The sequence below is a fragment of the Pleurodeles waltl genome, chromosome 8 (genome assembly GCF_031143425.1).
Source record: "Pleurodeles waltl isolate 20211129_DDA chromosome 8, aPleWal1.hap1.20221129, whole genome shotgun sequence".
NCBI lineage: Eukaryota > Metazoa > Chordata > Amphibia > Caudata > Salamandridae > Pleurodeles > Pleurodeles waltl.
Genome location: NC_090447.1, coordinates 1,366,785,572 through 1,366,799,340, shown reverse-complemented (window position 1 = coordinate 1,366,799,340; position 13,769 = coordinate 1,366,785,572). Strand labels below are relative to the sequence as shown.

The following is a 13,769-nucleotide window of genomic DNA, read 5'->3' as shown; positions in this document are numbered from 1 at the left end:
ATCATATGTGCTACAATTATGCTAATAATACACATTTAATCCTTAACCGGATTAAACCAAATAACCTGTAGCTCTCAAAATGAGATGACTTTCCCCAAACCACAAATCAGCTGTTGAACAAGAGATCACCTTAAACTCAACCTCTCAAAAACAGAAATCCTAACATGCGAGGAATGAAAATTACAACCCACTTACAAAGTGGCCTGACATACTAGGCATTTTGCTAATACCCTCAATTCAATGTACAGAATTTAGGAATGATAATTAATTTATTCCTCTCAGTCATCCCATAATCCAAAATATTAACCAATCAGACATGTTTTCCCTCATCATGGATTCCCGCAGAATGCCCAAATGTCACTCAGTTTATCTCGTCTGCAGTATGCCAATGGTCTATTCTATGGAATATCTGCTATGGATGACTCCAAAGAAATCAAAACATCTCACCACTTCTGAAGGTTCTACACTGATTGTGTGTTGCAAGACGATCTACCTTCAGATTGCTTTGCATAAAGCACAAGGCAATAAACAAACAAAAAAGGACCAACATTTTTGCTGAAGAAGCTCAAAAACCCTTCCATCAAAAGAAGTTCTGCTCCAGATTGGCCCTACAACCAATTGTACCACTATATATATAAGAAGGATACTAATGGTAGTGTATCCCTTCTGTCCAAACTGTGGAAATCACTCCCATTAAAGTTCTGGTTTAAGATAAATTGTCTAATGCTTAGATAGATGCTGAAGACATTGCTATTCTCCATTTAAATCTTGCAGTATAAAAAAGATAAAGGATCTCATTACCATCAGGAAATGGGGACTTAGTGTTACAGCAAGAAACTAGAAAGATTTCATACATCTGATAGAGACTTCTAGTTGCAGATTCCTTACCTTAGAATTTCCCCCTGGCGTCAGACTGGATCCGGAGATCTGTCTTCGAGCAATACCCTTGCGCTTCGGCAGGTGGCGTCAGTCAACTACGCGGGCATCGCTGGCATCGAGGTCACCGTGATGATGTCAGGAGTAGTATATAGATGCCGCCCTCGCACAGTGACGTCAGTTCTTTTCTTTCCACCCCACGCGCTGATCTGGAGAAGAGCTACACTGGCTATTTTTAGGCCAAATTTGACAGTTTTGTCAAGTTTTTCTGTGAAACTTTGGTGCGTTGAGGATGTCCCCGAAGACAGGATTCAAGCCATGCGAGGACTGTCATCATATGATGTCAGTGATGGATCCTCATTGGGTTTGTCTGTGGTGCCTCCAGCGCGACCACAACCCAAAGTCGTGCTCCGAGTGCCGGGCCATGCACCTGAAGGCTTTGAGGCCTAAAGCTTATGGTGGCCCGGCACTCGACTCCGTGTAGGTCCCGGTCTCGCTCGAGAGGAAGGTCTCGAGATTGGTCACGGAGTCATCAACACTCGTCTTCTTCCAAATCCTCGGGTCAAGGTAAGAAGGAGAAGAAGAAGTCGAAGAAGTCCCATCGCTCTCCGACCTTGCCCCGTTGCTCGGCCGACTCAACGTGGGAGGAACGTCCACGCACAAGGCCTCCATCCTCAGAGCCTGCGTCTGGGTCGGCTCCGCGCTTCCCTGAGTTTCCCAGAGCCGGAGCAACCCCCGTCCAGCTTAAAGAGTTTTATGAGGCCATGCGCCTCACATTTGGGTGGTCCGACCCCGATACGGCACCTTCGGGCCCAAGGGGTTCAGCTGAGGGGCCTTCAGGTTCCGTGCCGGCGGCTTTGGCTCTGGCCACGAGGTCACCTCCGGATCCGTGCGCGGATCCGCACTGGCGCCGGTCGCACCCTTCAGACCTTCCCCGGCGCCGGGTCGATTATCGACACTCCCAACGTTGGTAGTGGCCACTATCAACGTCGACCGAATTCTCATCCCCAATGACTCTGTGTCGGAGCGGCATCGGCTGATGCCGCCTTCGATGGGGCCTAGTCGCCCCAGGTCAGATTTGGACCCTTTTTCTTATGGGTACAAATATAGGGAGGGATTGAAGGGGTCCCTGGAACCTTATGAATACCAGGATGACCCTTCTGTGGACTGGGCTCAGGAATTGGGCGAAGCCAGTGGTCTGGATACTTCTCCTAATGCTGGCATGCTGTCTCCTCCTACTGTGGCTATGGCAGAGGGAGCAACTTATGGTATGGTTGTCAGTAGGGCAGCTGAGGTCCTTGGTCTCAAGCTTCCCTCTGCTGAGGTCAGGTCTAATCTCCTGACAGAGGTGCTTCAGCTTGGGTCTTCTACTTCAGAACCCCTTTTGCAGTGTAATGAAGCCCTCACCCATGTCCTTTTGGGTACATGGTCCAAACCCAACACGGGCTCCTGTAAATAGGACTATCGCACGCCGCCATCAACCCACTCCGAACGACCCTAAATTCCTGTCCCAACACCCCACGCCGGAGAGTCTTGTTATCCAGACTTCCTCTTCTTCAGTCGCATTCCCTTCCGCACCCCCAGATAGGGAATCCAAAAGACTGGAACAGTTTGGCCATAAGTTGTTTTCTTCCTCCAGTCTCGCGCTGCGGTCTGTGAACACCGTATGCCTTTTGGGCCGCTATACCCACTCTTTGTGGGATATGGTCGTGCAAGTACTGCCGCAGATACCGGAGGAGGCCCATGCTATCGTCTCCCAAGCTGTGAACGATGGGAGAGATGCGGCAAAGTTCACAATCCGTTGTGGGCTGGACACAACCAACTCTCTGGACAGGTCGGTTGCAATGATGGTGGCCTTACGATGCCACGCCTGGTTACGAACTTCTGGTTTTTCTGGGGATGTCCAACAGTCACTCATAGACATGCCTTTTGATGGCTCCCGTCTCTTTGGAGACAAAGCGGACTCAGCCTTAGAGTGATTCAAGGATTCCCAGGCTATGGCTCGGTCCCTCGTTCTTTCCTCTGCACCTCGCCCACCACAATCTGCTTTTTGCCCCTTTCATGGCCACAGAAGGGGCTCCCTGTCGCGTCCTCCACCCAGCCACTGTGCCACGCACACTGTTCAGCCTCTGCGTGTCTGGGGATGTGGAATCCTACGTGGCCGTGGGACAGGGAACCAGAGGTTTGCCCAGTCCACCTCTGCCCCGCTGCGGCCTCTAAACCCTCCTAGTCCATCCCTTTACTCCCAGCCAGTTGGTGTCAGGATTCGCCATCACCTGCCCCACAGGGAAATTATCACTACGGACAGGTGGGTTTTGCTGATCATTAGAAAGGGCTTCTCCCTCCCTTTCGAATCTGCTCCACCACCCATGCCACCATCCTTCATTCACCTTCCAGAGGATCATTTGGCACTTCTCCTCTGGGAAGTCGCAGCTCTCTTGTCCAAGGGAGCTATTGAAAAGGTCCCTGTGCCAGAAGTAGGTTGTGACTGTTATTCCCACTACTTTCTGATACCAAAAAAGGACAAGGACTTAGGTCCTATCCTAAACATTTGGGACCGAAACTACTTCCTCAAGAAGGAGAAATTAAAAATGCTCACCCTGGCTCATGTTCTGTCTGCCTTGGACCCAGGAGACTGGATGGTAGCGTTGGACTTGTAGGACGATTATTTCCACATCCCCATCCTTCCTGCCCACAGACGTGGTCACGAGCACTTTCAGTTTACCGTGCTCCCCTTCGGCCTCACCAGCGCCCCTCGGGTGTTCATGAAAGTGATGGCGGTGGTTGCAGCACATCTGCGCAGGTTAGGGGCCTCAGTCTTCCCCTACCTCGACGACTGGCTGTTGAAGGTGGGCTCACCCCAGAAAGTCGTCTCCCACCTTCAGACTACAGCGACCCTCCTGCACACGCTGGGGTTCACTATAAACGTGCCGAAGTCACACCTGACACTCTCTCAGTCGCACCCTTTCATCGGAGCGGTTCTGGACACAGTGCTGTTTCGGGCTTATCCTCGCAAAAAGCGAGTCCAAGACATTCAGGCTATGATTCCGATCTTTCGGCCACGGTCTTGGGTTTCATCAGACTGACTCTGAGGCTGCTGGGCCTCATGGCCTACTGCATCATATTAGTAACACATGCCAGATGGCAAATGCGGGCTCTGCTCTTAAGTTCAAGTGGGCGCATCATCAGGGGAATCTCTCCGACCTGGTCCACATCTCGGAGGGGACTGCGAAAGACCTGCAGTGGTGGCTTTTGAATCCACATTGGGTCCACAGAAGATCCCTCTCCCTTCCCCAACCAGATCTCTCTATAGTGACAGATGCGTCACTTCTGGGTTGGGGTGGCCACATGAGAGAGGCGGAGATCAGAGGGCTCTGGGCCCCATCTCAATCTGCTGGAGCTCCGGGCGATCAGGCTTGCGTTGAAATCATTCCTTCCCTCTCTCGAAGGGAAAGTGGCGCAGGTGTTCACGGCCAATACTACCGCCATGTGGTACTGCAATAAACAGGGCGGAGTAGGGTCCTGGACCCTTTGTCAGGAGGCACTACGCCTCTGGACATGGATGGAACATCAGGGCATTACCCTGATGGTTCAACATCTGACTGGTTCCCTCAACGCCAGAGCGGACGAACTCAGCCGTCGATGCACAGCCGATCACGAATGGTGTCTCCATCCGGAGGTGGTGTAAGGTCTCTTTCAGCAGTGGGGAGAGCCCTGGTTAGATCTGTGCGCCTCCGCAGAGAACGCGCAATGTCAGCTGTTTTGCGCATTGGAGTTTCTAAGGCAGCACTCGCTCGGAGACGCTTTTTGTCTCGAGTGGAACTCCGGCCTCCTTTTTGCCTTTCCGCCTATACCTCTTCTGCCCAGAGTTCTCAAGAAAATCAGGAACGACCGGGTCCAAGTCATCCTGGTGGCTTTGGACTGGGCACGGAGAGTATGGTATCCAATGCTATTGAGCATGTCCATCAATCCTCCACTCAGACTGCCTCTTCTGCCAGATCTTCTGTTGCAGCAACAGGGGACTGTTCTTCACCCACACCTGTCCAACCTCCGCCTTCATGCGTGGAGATTGCGGGGTGACAGTTGACTGCTTTTGCCCTTCCACCCGAAGTCTGCAATGTTATCTTGGCAGCCAGGCATCCATCAACCAAAACTGTATACGCCTGTTGTTGGAATAAAATTGTGGCATGGTGTACCAACAAATCTGTTAATCCCCTTTCCGCCCCTCTATCCGAGGTTCTTCTGTTCATTCTTTCTTCGGCCCTGCAGGGCTCTGCTTTGGACACACTTAAAGGATATTTATCTGCCATTTCGGCCTTCCTTAGGCTACCTGATCAGCTCTCACTCTTTAAATCTCCTATTGTGAGTAGATTCCTAAAAGGGCTCACCCATTTATTTCCTCCCACTCCATTTATCATGCCTCAGTGGGAACTTAATCTTGTACTTAATTATTTGATGTCTACCCCCTTTGAGCCAATGCATAATTGTCCCTTACGGCTCCTCACCTTCAAAACTGTCTTTCTGGTCGCTATCACCTCTGCTTGCAGGGTGAGTGAGCTTCAGGCCCTTTCCTCAAAACCTCCATACTTGTCTGTGCACCCTGACAAAGTAGTGTTGCACACTATGGCTTCCTTCCTTCTTAAGGTGGTTACACCCTTTCATAGAGGCCAGTCCATCACTCTGCCTACTTTCTACGCACCGCCACACCCTTTCCATGAGGAGGAGAGACTCCATCATCTGGACCCAAAAAGAGCGGTGGCGTTCTACCTCATTCGTACTAAAGATTTCCCGGTGGACGATCAACTCTTCGTTGGGTATGTGGGTGTGAAAAAAAGGGAAAGCGGTGCAAAAGCGTACCATCTCTCGATGGGTGCTTCTTTGGATCAATATGTGCTACACCTTGGCTAAAAAGCAACCTCCTGAAGGCTTGAGTGCTCATTCCACCAGAGCAAATGCTGCTTCCACTGCATTAGCACGCAGAGTTCCTCTCCTGGATATCTGCCAGGCAGCTACGTGGGTGTACCTGCACACGTTTGCTAAGCACTACTGCCTGGACAGTCAGGTCCGTCGGGATGGCTAATTTGGTTGTTCGGTCCTGCAGGACTTCCTAGTATGGTCTTGGTTCGCAGCCCACCACCGAGGATGGCATTGCTTGGGTATCTATTCTAAGGTAAGGAATCTGCAACTAGAGGTCTCTATCAGATGTATAAGTTACTTACCTTCGATAACAAAATATCTGGTAGAGACATATACTACTTGCAGATTCCTTACTGCCCACCCATCCTCTCCACTTCTGAACTGATTTCTAGGGGCAGGGATTCCCCCTTTCAGGTCCTTAGCTCTGGAGCACCAATCTGTGTTCTTGGTGGCTCTGCGGTATGTTGTGGAAAGTCGTTAAAAGAAACTGATGTCACTGCGTGAGAGCGGCATATATATACTACTCCCGACGTCATCACGGCGACCACGATGCCAACGACGGCTGCGGAGTCGACCAATTCTACCTGCCGACGCACAAGGGTATTGCTTGAAGAAAAATCTCTGGTTCCAGTCTGACGCCTGGGGGAAATTCTAAGATAAGGAATCTGCAACTAGAAAATCTCTCTATCAGATATTTCTTTACCGAAGGTAAGTAACTTGTACTTCTGACTGTGATCTCAAAATTGTGTCCCAAAAAAGCCCATCTAGCCCATCATCGAAACAAGGATGAATTCCAGCTTCTATTACCCACATCTACTGACATCCAAGCATCGCCAGTAAAGGTCCCACAACTTTCAGTACCCACATGATCTATAGGATACAACCTTAAAACATTAAATTAAAATCCATGAATTAAAATGTCTTAGTGTGCTTGTGCATTGCCACGCCAAACAGTTCATGAGCCATCACCTAAACACGCCTGACTTGAGTAGCAGGCTTATTTCATACCTCTAACTTGAACCTATGTCAGTTCAAGTGTTCTGTCTTAAACTGCTGCACTGCACAAATTAAAAGCTACTTAGCTCTGCCGACCACCCTTGCAGACCTGACTTGACCAAAACATGAAAATGTTCTCTCATTACATTACTGTCATCCAATAAAACATTGTACTGGGACAACTAAACAATAGAGTAATACACTTTTCCCTCATTCCCTTTAATCACTGAGACACAATTATGAATGCAAATTAATACATATCTAAAGCATCAGTAACAACTAATAACTTTCCTCTACATTAGAATTGCCTTCAGCCAATCAGTACACAGACTTTAATAATGTTGTATAATATATGGTTAACGGAAACATTAACAACTAACACAAAGACTGGACTCCAGGAAGTTCGGTGCCACTCAAACGGAAGGCGCTTTAACTCCTTTACTAGGGTAGTAAGCGCAGTATAATTCTACAATACAATACAATCAAATGTCTTAAGACTGAAATTAGCTGAAGATTTTATTTAATATGATTTATTTTCTCTGACTCATAACGAGTCTGAAAAATATGTTGTAGTTTCTTTAGAAAGGGCACTAGTAAAATGAAATGTAAAGTTAGGTTAAAATGTCCCAAAACAGTATAGTCAGCGCTTTTTTCTAAATCAATTTAGTTTTTCTCCAAATGGATTTGCCTTACGAAACCATTGTACTGATGTACGTAGTATTAATTCAGAGAACATATTATCTACTCAATGAGAAAATATTTTAAAACATTAATTGGTGCAACTAAATAGACAAAACAATTGGAAGACTAGGCGTGTACACAGTGACCAACTATCTTAAAGATAGTTGAGAACATGAAGAAGACGTTTGTACTGAGTATTACTATTCAATTAAGTTCAAGTAAAAGCAATTATTAGATAAATTAATATAATTGGAAGAAGACTCTAGAGCTGAAGAGGATACATATAAGCTGTAACTTAAGCATTTGTACTGAGTATTAATATTAAATGAAGTTCAGGTAACAGCAATTCTTAGATTAATTAATATAACTGAAAGAAGAGTCCACAACTGAAGCAAATACATGTAAGCTGTAACTGAGGAGAGGTAGATTAACCATGATTCGATGTTATAATTTCACTCCAATCTGTAAATCAGTATGCATAAACCTGATGTACAAATCTAATATTCTAATCATGAACTCAAAACATTCCCAACTTTGTATGGCACAGACTTTGACATCTGGATTGTCTATTAATGAGTAAATAGTGACGAAGCTGGGCATTATCTAGTAAGATGGAGACATCAAAGGAATTCTATCACATCTGAACACTAATTGGCATGAGAGCTATCAAAGGTACAGCAAGATACTGAGCCTTATGTTTCACTGTTAACATGTTTTACATACCCTCTCAGGGTTCCAAAGATACGTATGATTATCTTCCAAATCTTACTTAAATGAAATTATCACTGTTGCCTTTTGTGTTGTGTTATCACAATATGACACCTTTCTGTGCAACACCAATGTAGGAAAAGAGCACATAGGTGTTTGTTCATGTTAAGCTTGATAAAGAAAAGATGACAAAAGAAACAAGATAAATGAAATAATTCACTTAAAATATATTCTCTCTAGTGTTTTTGGTGCATCAAAGCAAGTAGAAAACTAAGACTGTAGCAATAATTAAACAATTTAGAGATAAGGATGTATTAGTCTAGTTAACTACAGACCACATTTACATTGGCATGCACATTTTGCATGGGCAGTTCCCAATTCAAAAAAGAAGATTTGCATGATGTTGCAAAAAACTGAAGACTGAAAAAACATGATGGATGCAAACACTTGACTTAACCTGAATCAAGTGCCTTTATTCTAGGCATGCTCTACACTATTTTGCCTCTCTATTCTATCACAGAATGAATAAACAATATGTACTCGGCATTTGATCCTGATGTAAAGGAGATGTTTATATCAAACTACCAGACATCCACCACAACAAAAACCTCATATGTTTTTACCTTTACATGCCTCATCAGTCAAATGTATGGTCAGGTGATTCGAGGTGAGCACAGATCCATTATCTGGGCATGGCAACACCATTAGGCCTGACTAACTTAAAGAGCAAATGTGTAATACGTTGAAATGGCTATATTAAACTGGACCAATGGTCAACATAAGCACATTTGTAACCTGAGTACTCTGGAAAGATCAATACCATAGATAAGCAGCCTTTTATGATAGGATTTTAACTCAAACTGTGTTGTGAAAAATGTAACTAACAAAGTATGTATTTAGAAATCAGCCTCTGATAGGACGATAAAACTGGCTATAGATATTCTAGTAAATGTGCTGACCTACAGCTGGTAGCTAGACGTCTAGGCTAGGTAATTTGTTAGACTTGACAATAAGTCATTGACTACCTCTAGACCCTCAACTGTTCATCAAACTCCTTAGATAGGAGCTATTGTGAGATATGTAATGCATTTAGAAAATATTTTGTTTGTGCCAACTTTTTCAAATTACAATTATTTTTTTCCTTTTGGATTAATGTGGTGCTTCTTTTTGCAGCCCACCCACATTGGGTTGAAAAAATCAATGATACTCAGTTGGATAGCGGAGATCAGCTTCGGTGGGAATGTAAAGCCACTGGAAAACCAAAACCCTCTTATCGCTGGCTGAAGAATGGAGAGCCTCTCCAATCACAGGTACAGAATGAAAGAAAGTTGAAATGGTTTCTTACTCATTTTTTCTTTTTACTTTAAGTACTTTACGTTCTTGAATAATGATTTTAAACTTCCTGTAGTGTCTCTCAGCACCACATTTAAACATGACTCCAGTGAGGTGGTATCTATGTAGTTTTAACCCATATTGTGATTATGGTGTATGATCGGGTATTAATAATTAAATATAGTCATTACCACTCTGAGTAGCACAGTAGTAAAAATTTACTTATTTAGAGATTTATTGGTACAGTCCCTCTGTTATCAGTGCACATTTATTTTCACTGCCATGGCATAAATAAATGTCACTGTGTAGTTATACTTAGGTCAAAGTTCACATAGTTTAACCAATACTCATGCAGGACTCAGCACAACCACCTCATGAGGTACAGCAGGGCTCTCATGGTACCTCTGCTCAAACTACACCCCCAGGATATACAAGATCATGCATGTTCCTTTGGGTGTAGCTTAAGTGGTGGTACCACAAAATATGTAAAGAAATAAAATGTGGTATGGGGTATGTGGGGGATTGAAGTCATGGGGCCTGGCTTACAGACAACTGGCTGCTGCACAATGCTGAACACGTGAAGCAGGGGGCTGGCAGCACACAAGAGGGTTGACCACCTTCAGCTGGGAATTAGATACAGGGTCTGGCCTGAAGGGCAGGCCCTGGATTCAACCCCAGCTGTGCTCGGCCTGTGGCTGTGTGCAGCAGTTGGTTAAGCTGCCCATGGGTGTTTGGGTACTGTGTGGGGGAAGCCTGAGTGCCAGTGCCATGGGAGTACAACAACATCACAGAAATGTAAAAATAAAAATTAAATGTGAATTGGATGTCAACAGGAGATGGGAGTTCATGGAGGTTTATGCACAGGGGCCAGGCCTTCTGGACAACCACTCACTTTGCAGGGCATTTGCGGGGGTGTTGGCCACTGCACCAAGGGTCTTGACGCAGGGCATAGCCATATATAAATATGTGTTGCAATAGAATGATTAGCAACATAAGACTAGCAAGTCAACAAAAAAATACCTGATTAATAGCTTATACAATGCCTATGATGTAGAAAGCTGTGCACCAATTTTAAGCCAACAGTTCAGATCTCAGTGCTATTGACACAGCAGTAGCTCACAGAGGTGACAACATTAGCTTGTTAATGAGTTTGTGGACATTTTATTTTTGAGTTTGGAGTAGTTTGACGTTTGTCCGACCAATTTGCCCTGGTGTGTTAAGAATCATTAATGTATACACTTTGTCCAATTGAGTTCTCTAAAGCTGTATATTCATTTGTTCTAATAAAAAATCTAGGATTACGACCTGCATGGGACCTAAGACTGGCGGGTGGTGTGATGGGTGGTGTGATATGAAGGAGAGGCTTCCTCAGTCTGCCTGAAATATTCAGTCAAACATGCACTGGGATTTACATTCTGTTCTTTGTGCTTTGATCAACTTTGTATCCAGTTGTCACTAGAGGTGCCTGAATGTTGATCAGTAGATGGGCGAAAAAGGTCTTTGTATTTCCTGGTAGGGAAACTGGCTATCCATGTTAAGGGTTACCGTTACCAGCAGAGCTCAGGCATTCCCAGAGTAGGGCACACCAATTGGAATACTGCTTACAGGATTCTGAGAGACTTCTCTACCATCAGCGTGATCATGCAGAGTAAGATATATGCCACACAAAGTGTGATCTGGGCACTTTAAGGGCAATTAGTATTGGTTTAAAAATTCCAATCAATGGCATGCTGGACTGAACTCTTTAAGGTACTGCAGATATCAGACTATGAGGCTTCCTAACTTCTCTACCCGGACTAAGAAGATAGTTGCCTGTTTTTCTGGCTGCAAGAAATACACAGAAACATCATTCTAGGCTTTGGAATATTTGGAAGACCCAGATGTAGCCTTTGGATAGAGGGACAGAAAGATTAGTATTGCATTACTTTCAGTATTTTTTTTATTATTTATCCAAATTTCGTACTTAATGAATTTTGCCTGTTCATCCCCGTCTGCTGAAAGGTCTTCCAGAAATGATCCTCTGTGAGACAGTAAAAACATCAACTGATCCAGATGTCCAGCATTTACTTCCACTTGAGCTAATTAAGGTCCCTAAATCCCAGTAAAACTGACATTAAGGGGTTTTGTCATTTGCTAAACATTTGTACCTCTATAAAAATTCCCTGCTTTTTAAGGAAATGTAAATCTGCTCTAATACATTTTGAACCAATTTTACATGTGTGTGTGTAAGTTTGTGGCAATATAGCTATTGAATGTATGTAGATGTTCTCTTTATTCAGACTTTTTATTACTTAGTTGCTTTATCTGTATTGCACACACGTTTAGTACTGAGGTGGAAATTGGCTTTACCTTTGTTTTGGTATTGTGGGAGCAAAGTGAACTTTTTAATGATACCATGCTTGTGAGATTACTTTCAGTTTACTAGGCTGCAAAGTAGATGTATACAGCTTTTAATACTGACTCAAATATATAGAGAACAAATACTCCGTATTAGAGTTTTAGTAAGGGGACACAAAAGAGAACACAGTACTGCGTTTTTCTCTGTGATTCCTACAGCAATTGCAAGAATCCTTTGCCTAGAACACTAATATGTTCTGTAACATGATTGTCTTCTTTTGTTCCACCTCAATTTTCCTTCATTACTGTTCCCCAAACAGTTTGGTAATGAATGGGGAAGTCATATGTAAATAAAACAACTCAGTTGCCTGAAAAAAAAAACTACTTGATAAAATAAATCCTATGAATAAAATTTGTAGACAAAGATCTCCAAGCAGTAAATTAGAAATTATGCTATGATATTTCATGAAAGTAAACAAAGAAAGAATATTTATAAAGGGCCTGTATGAAAGCTCCCTTTTCTCACCTACGCTAAACATAGATGCATTAAAAAATCTCCAGGTGTAAATCCAAAATCCCTCTAACTATAATGTTTTATGAAAATATTGTCTTAGTTTGAGGAGGTGCACCTTTTTGCAGTCACCTTCATTTTTTTCCTGCTTTTTAGACTCAGCAATCCGCAATCTAGTGCCCAGTATGTGGGCTCTTACTCCTAAAATGTAAATATTGGCTTATCCTGGATTGACACGTTCAACTTTCAGGCCATAGTATATTTTGTTGAACATGGTTAGAAATGGGGTCTCTAGTTGGCAGCGGTTTGCACCCTATCCAAGAAGAGACCCTAACTCTAGTCAGGGTAAGGGAGTTACATAGCCAAGATAACCCCTGCCCTCACCCCCTTTGTAGGTTGGATCAAGCATTCAGGCTTATCTCAAAGCCAATGTCTGGGTACACACACACACACTGAAAACACTACAAAAGTACTCCACTCTAGTTTAGAAAAATAGCCAATATTTACCCGAGTAAAACAAGACCAAATCAACAACTATCCAACCTACAAAAGTAAGGATACACATTTTCATAGTGTAAATCTTGGTAAAACATAATTCCAACTGGGGCTATAACAGAGTCTTCACAGAGCCACTCCTAATAGTCTGACATCACTTCTGAGGGAATGCGGGCCGATCACTGAGTCGCACAAACCCCAGGTACAGTACCTTGGAAAATGGTGTGGAAACAAAAATGTTGTACTGAGTCAGGGAGGTGAGGGGTCACTGGAGACAGTGCGACATCTGTTCCTTACTGCCACATGGTAGGTGAGGCGTTGGTTCCTTACTGCTAGGAAAGGGAAATGAGATGTTGGTTCCTTACAATTGCAGGAGAGGTGATGCAGCGTCAATGGTGAGGTCGATGAATCCAATAGGTCAAGATGTGATGCATTGGCTTGATGGTGTCACAATTTCGCCACAGATGCTGCAGCAAAGTTGGATGGATGTTGTTGACACAGCGCTCAGAACTCAAGCTATGATAAGACTTCGGAGGCGCTGTGGCAACATTGGGCCTGTGTTGCAGGTCGCGGTCATTGCACTCAGCAGGGACTATGGCTCTAGCGCAGGCAGATGCTTGTAGTCTGATGCTGCGCCAGTTTCAAAATCACTCTGGAGTCAAATTGCTTAGTTTCTTCTTGGTTGAAAACAGAACTCATGCCCATGGGTCCAGGGACTGGATTTGGCAGCACTTGGAAAGTCAGTACTCTCAGCAAGAGTGCCCAGACATTGGCAGGTGAAGTCTTTGATGCTCCTGAGACTTCTTAAAAGAAAGCAAGCTCAGTTCAAGCCCTTGGAGAACCTTGGGAAACAGATAGAAATCAAAGTACAGTTCTTTCACTCCCAGGACAGAAGCAGCAATTAGCAGGCCAGCAC

At 44.4% G+C, this 13,769-nt stretch overlaps 1 protein-coding gene across 6 annotated transcripts in view; it reads left to right on the top strand.

Annotated features, from left to right (window-relative positions):
• The window catches only part of CNTN5 (contactin 5), a 3,179,309-nt gene that overhangs the window by 2,485,915 nt on the left and 679,625 nt on the right, over positions 1–13,769 (top strand). For all 6 annotated transcript variants that reach the window (XM_069202389.1, XM_069202386.1, XM_069202392.1 and 3 more), the window contains one exon: positions 9,352–9,488. In XM_069202389.1, coding sequence (XP_069058490.1) covers positions 9,352–9,488 — 137 coding nt within the window. The remainder of the gene's footprint in view (positions 1–9,351; positions 9,489–13,769) is intronic.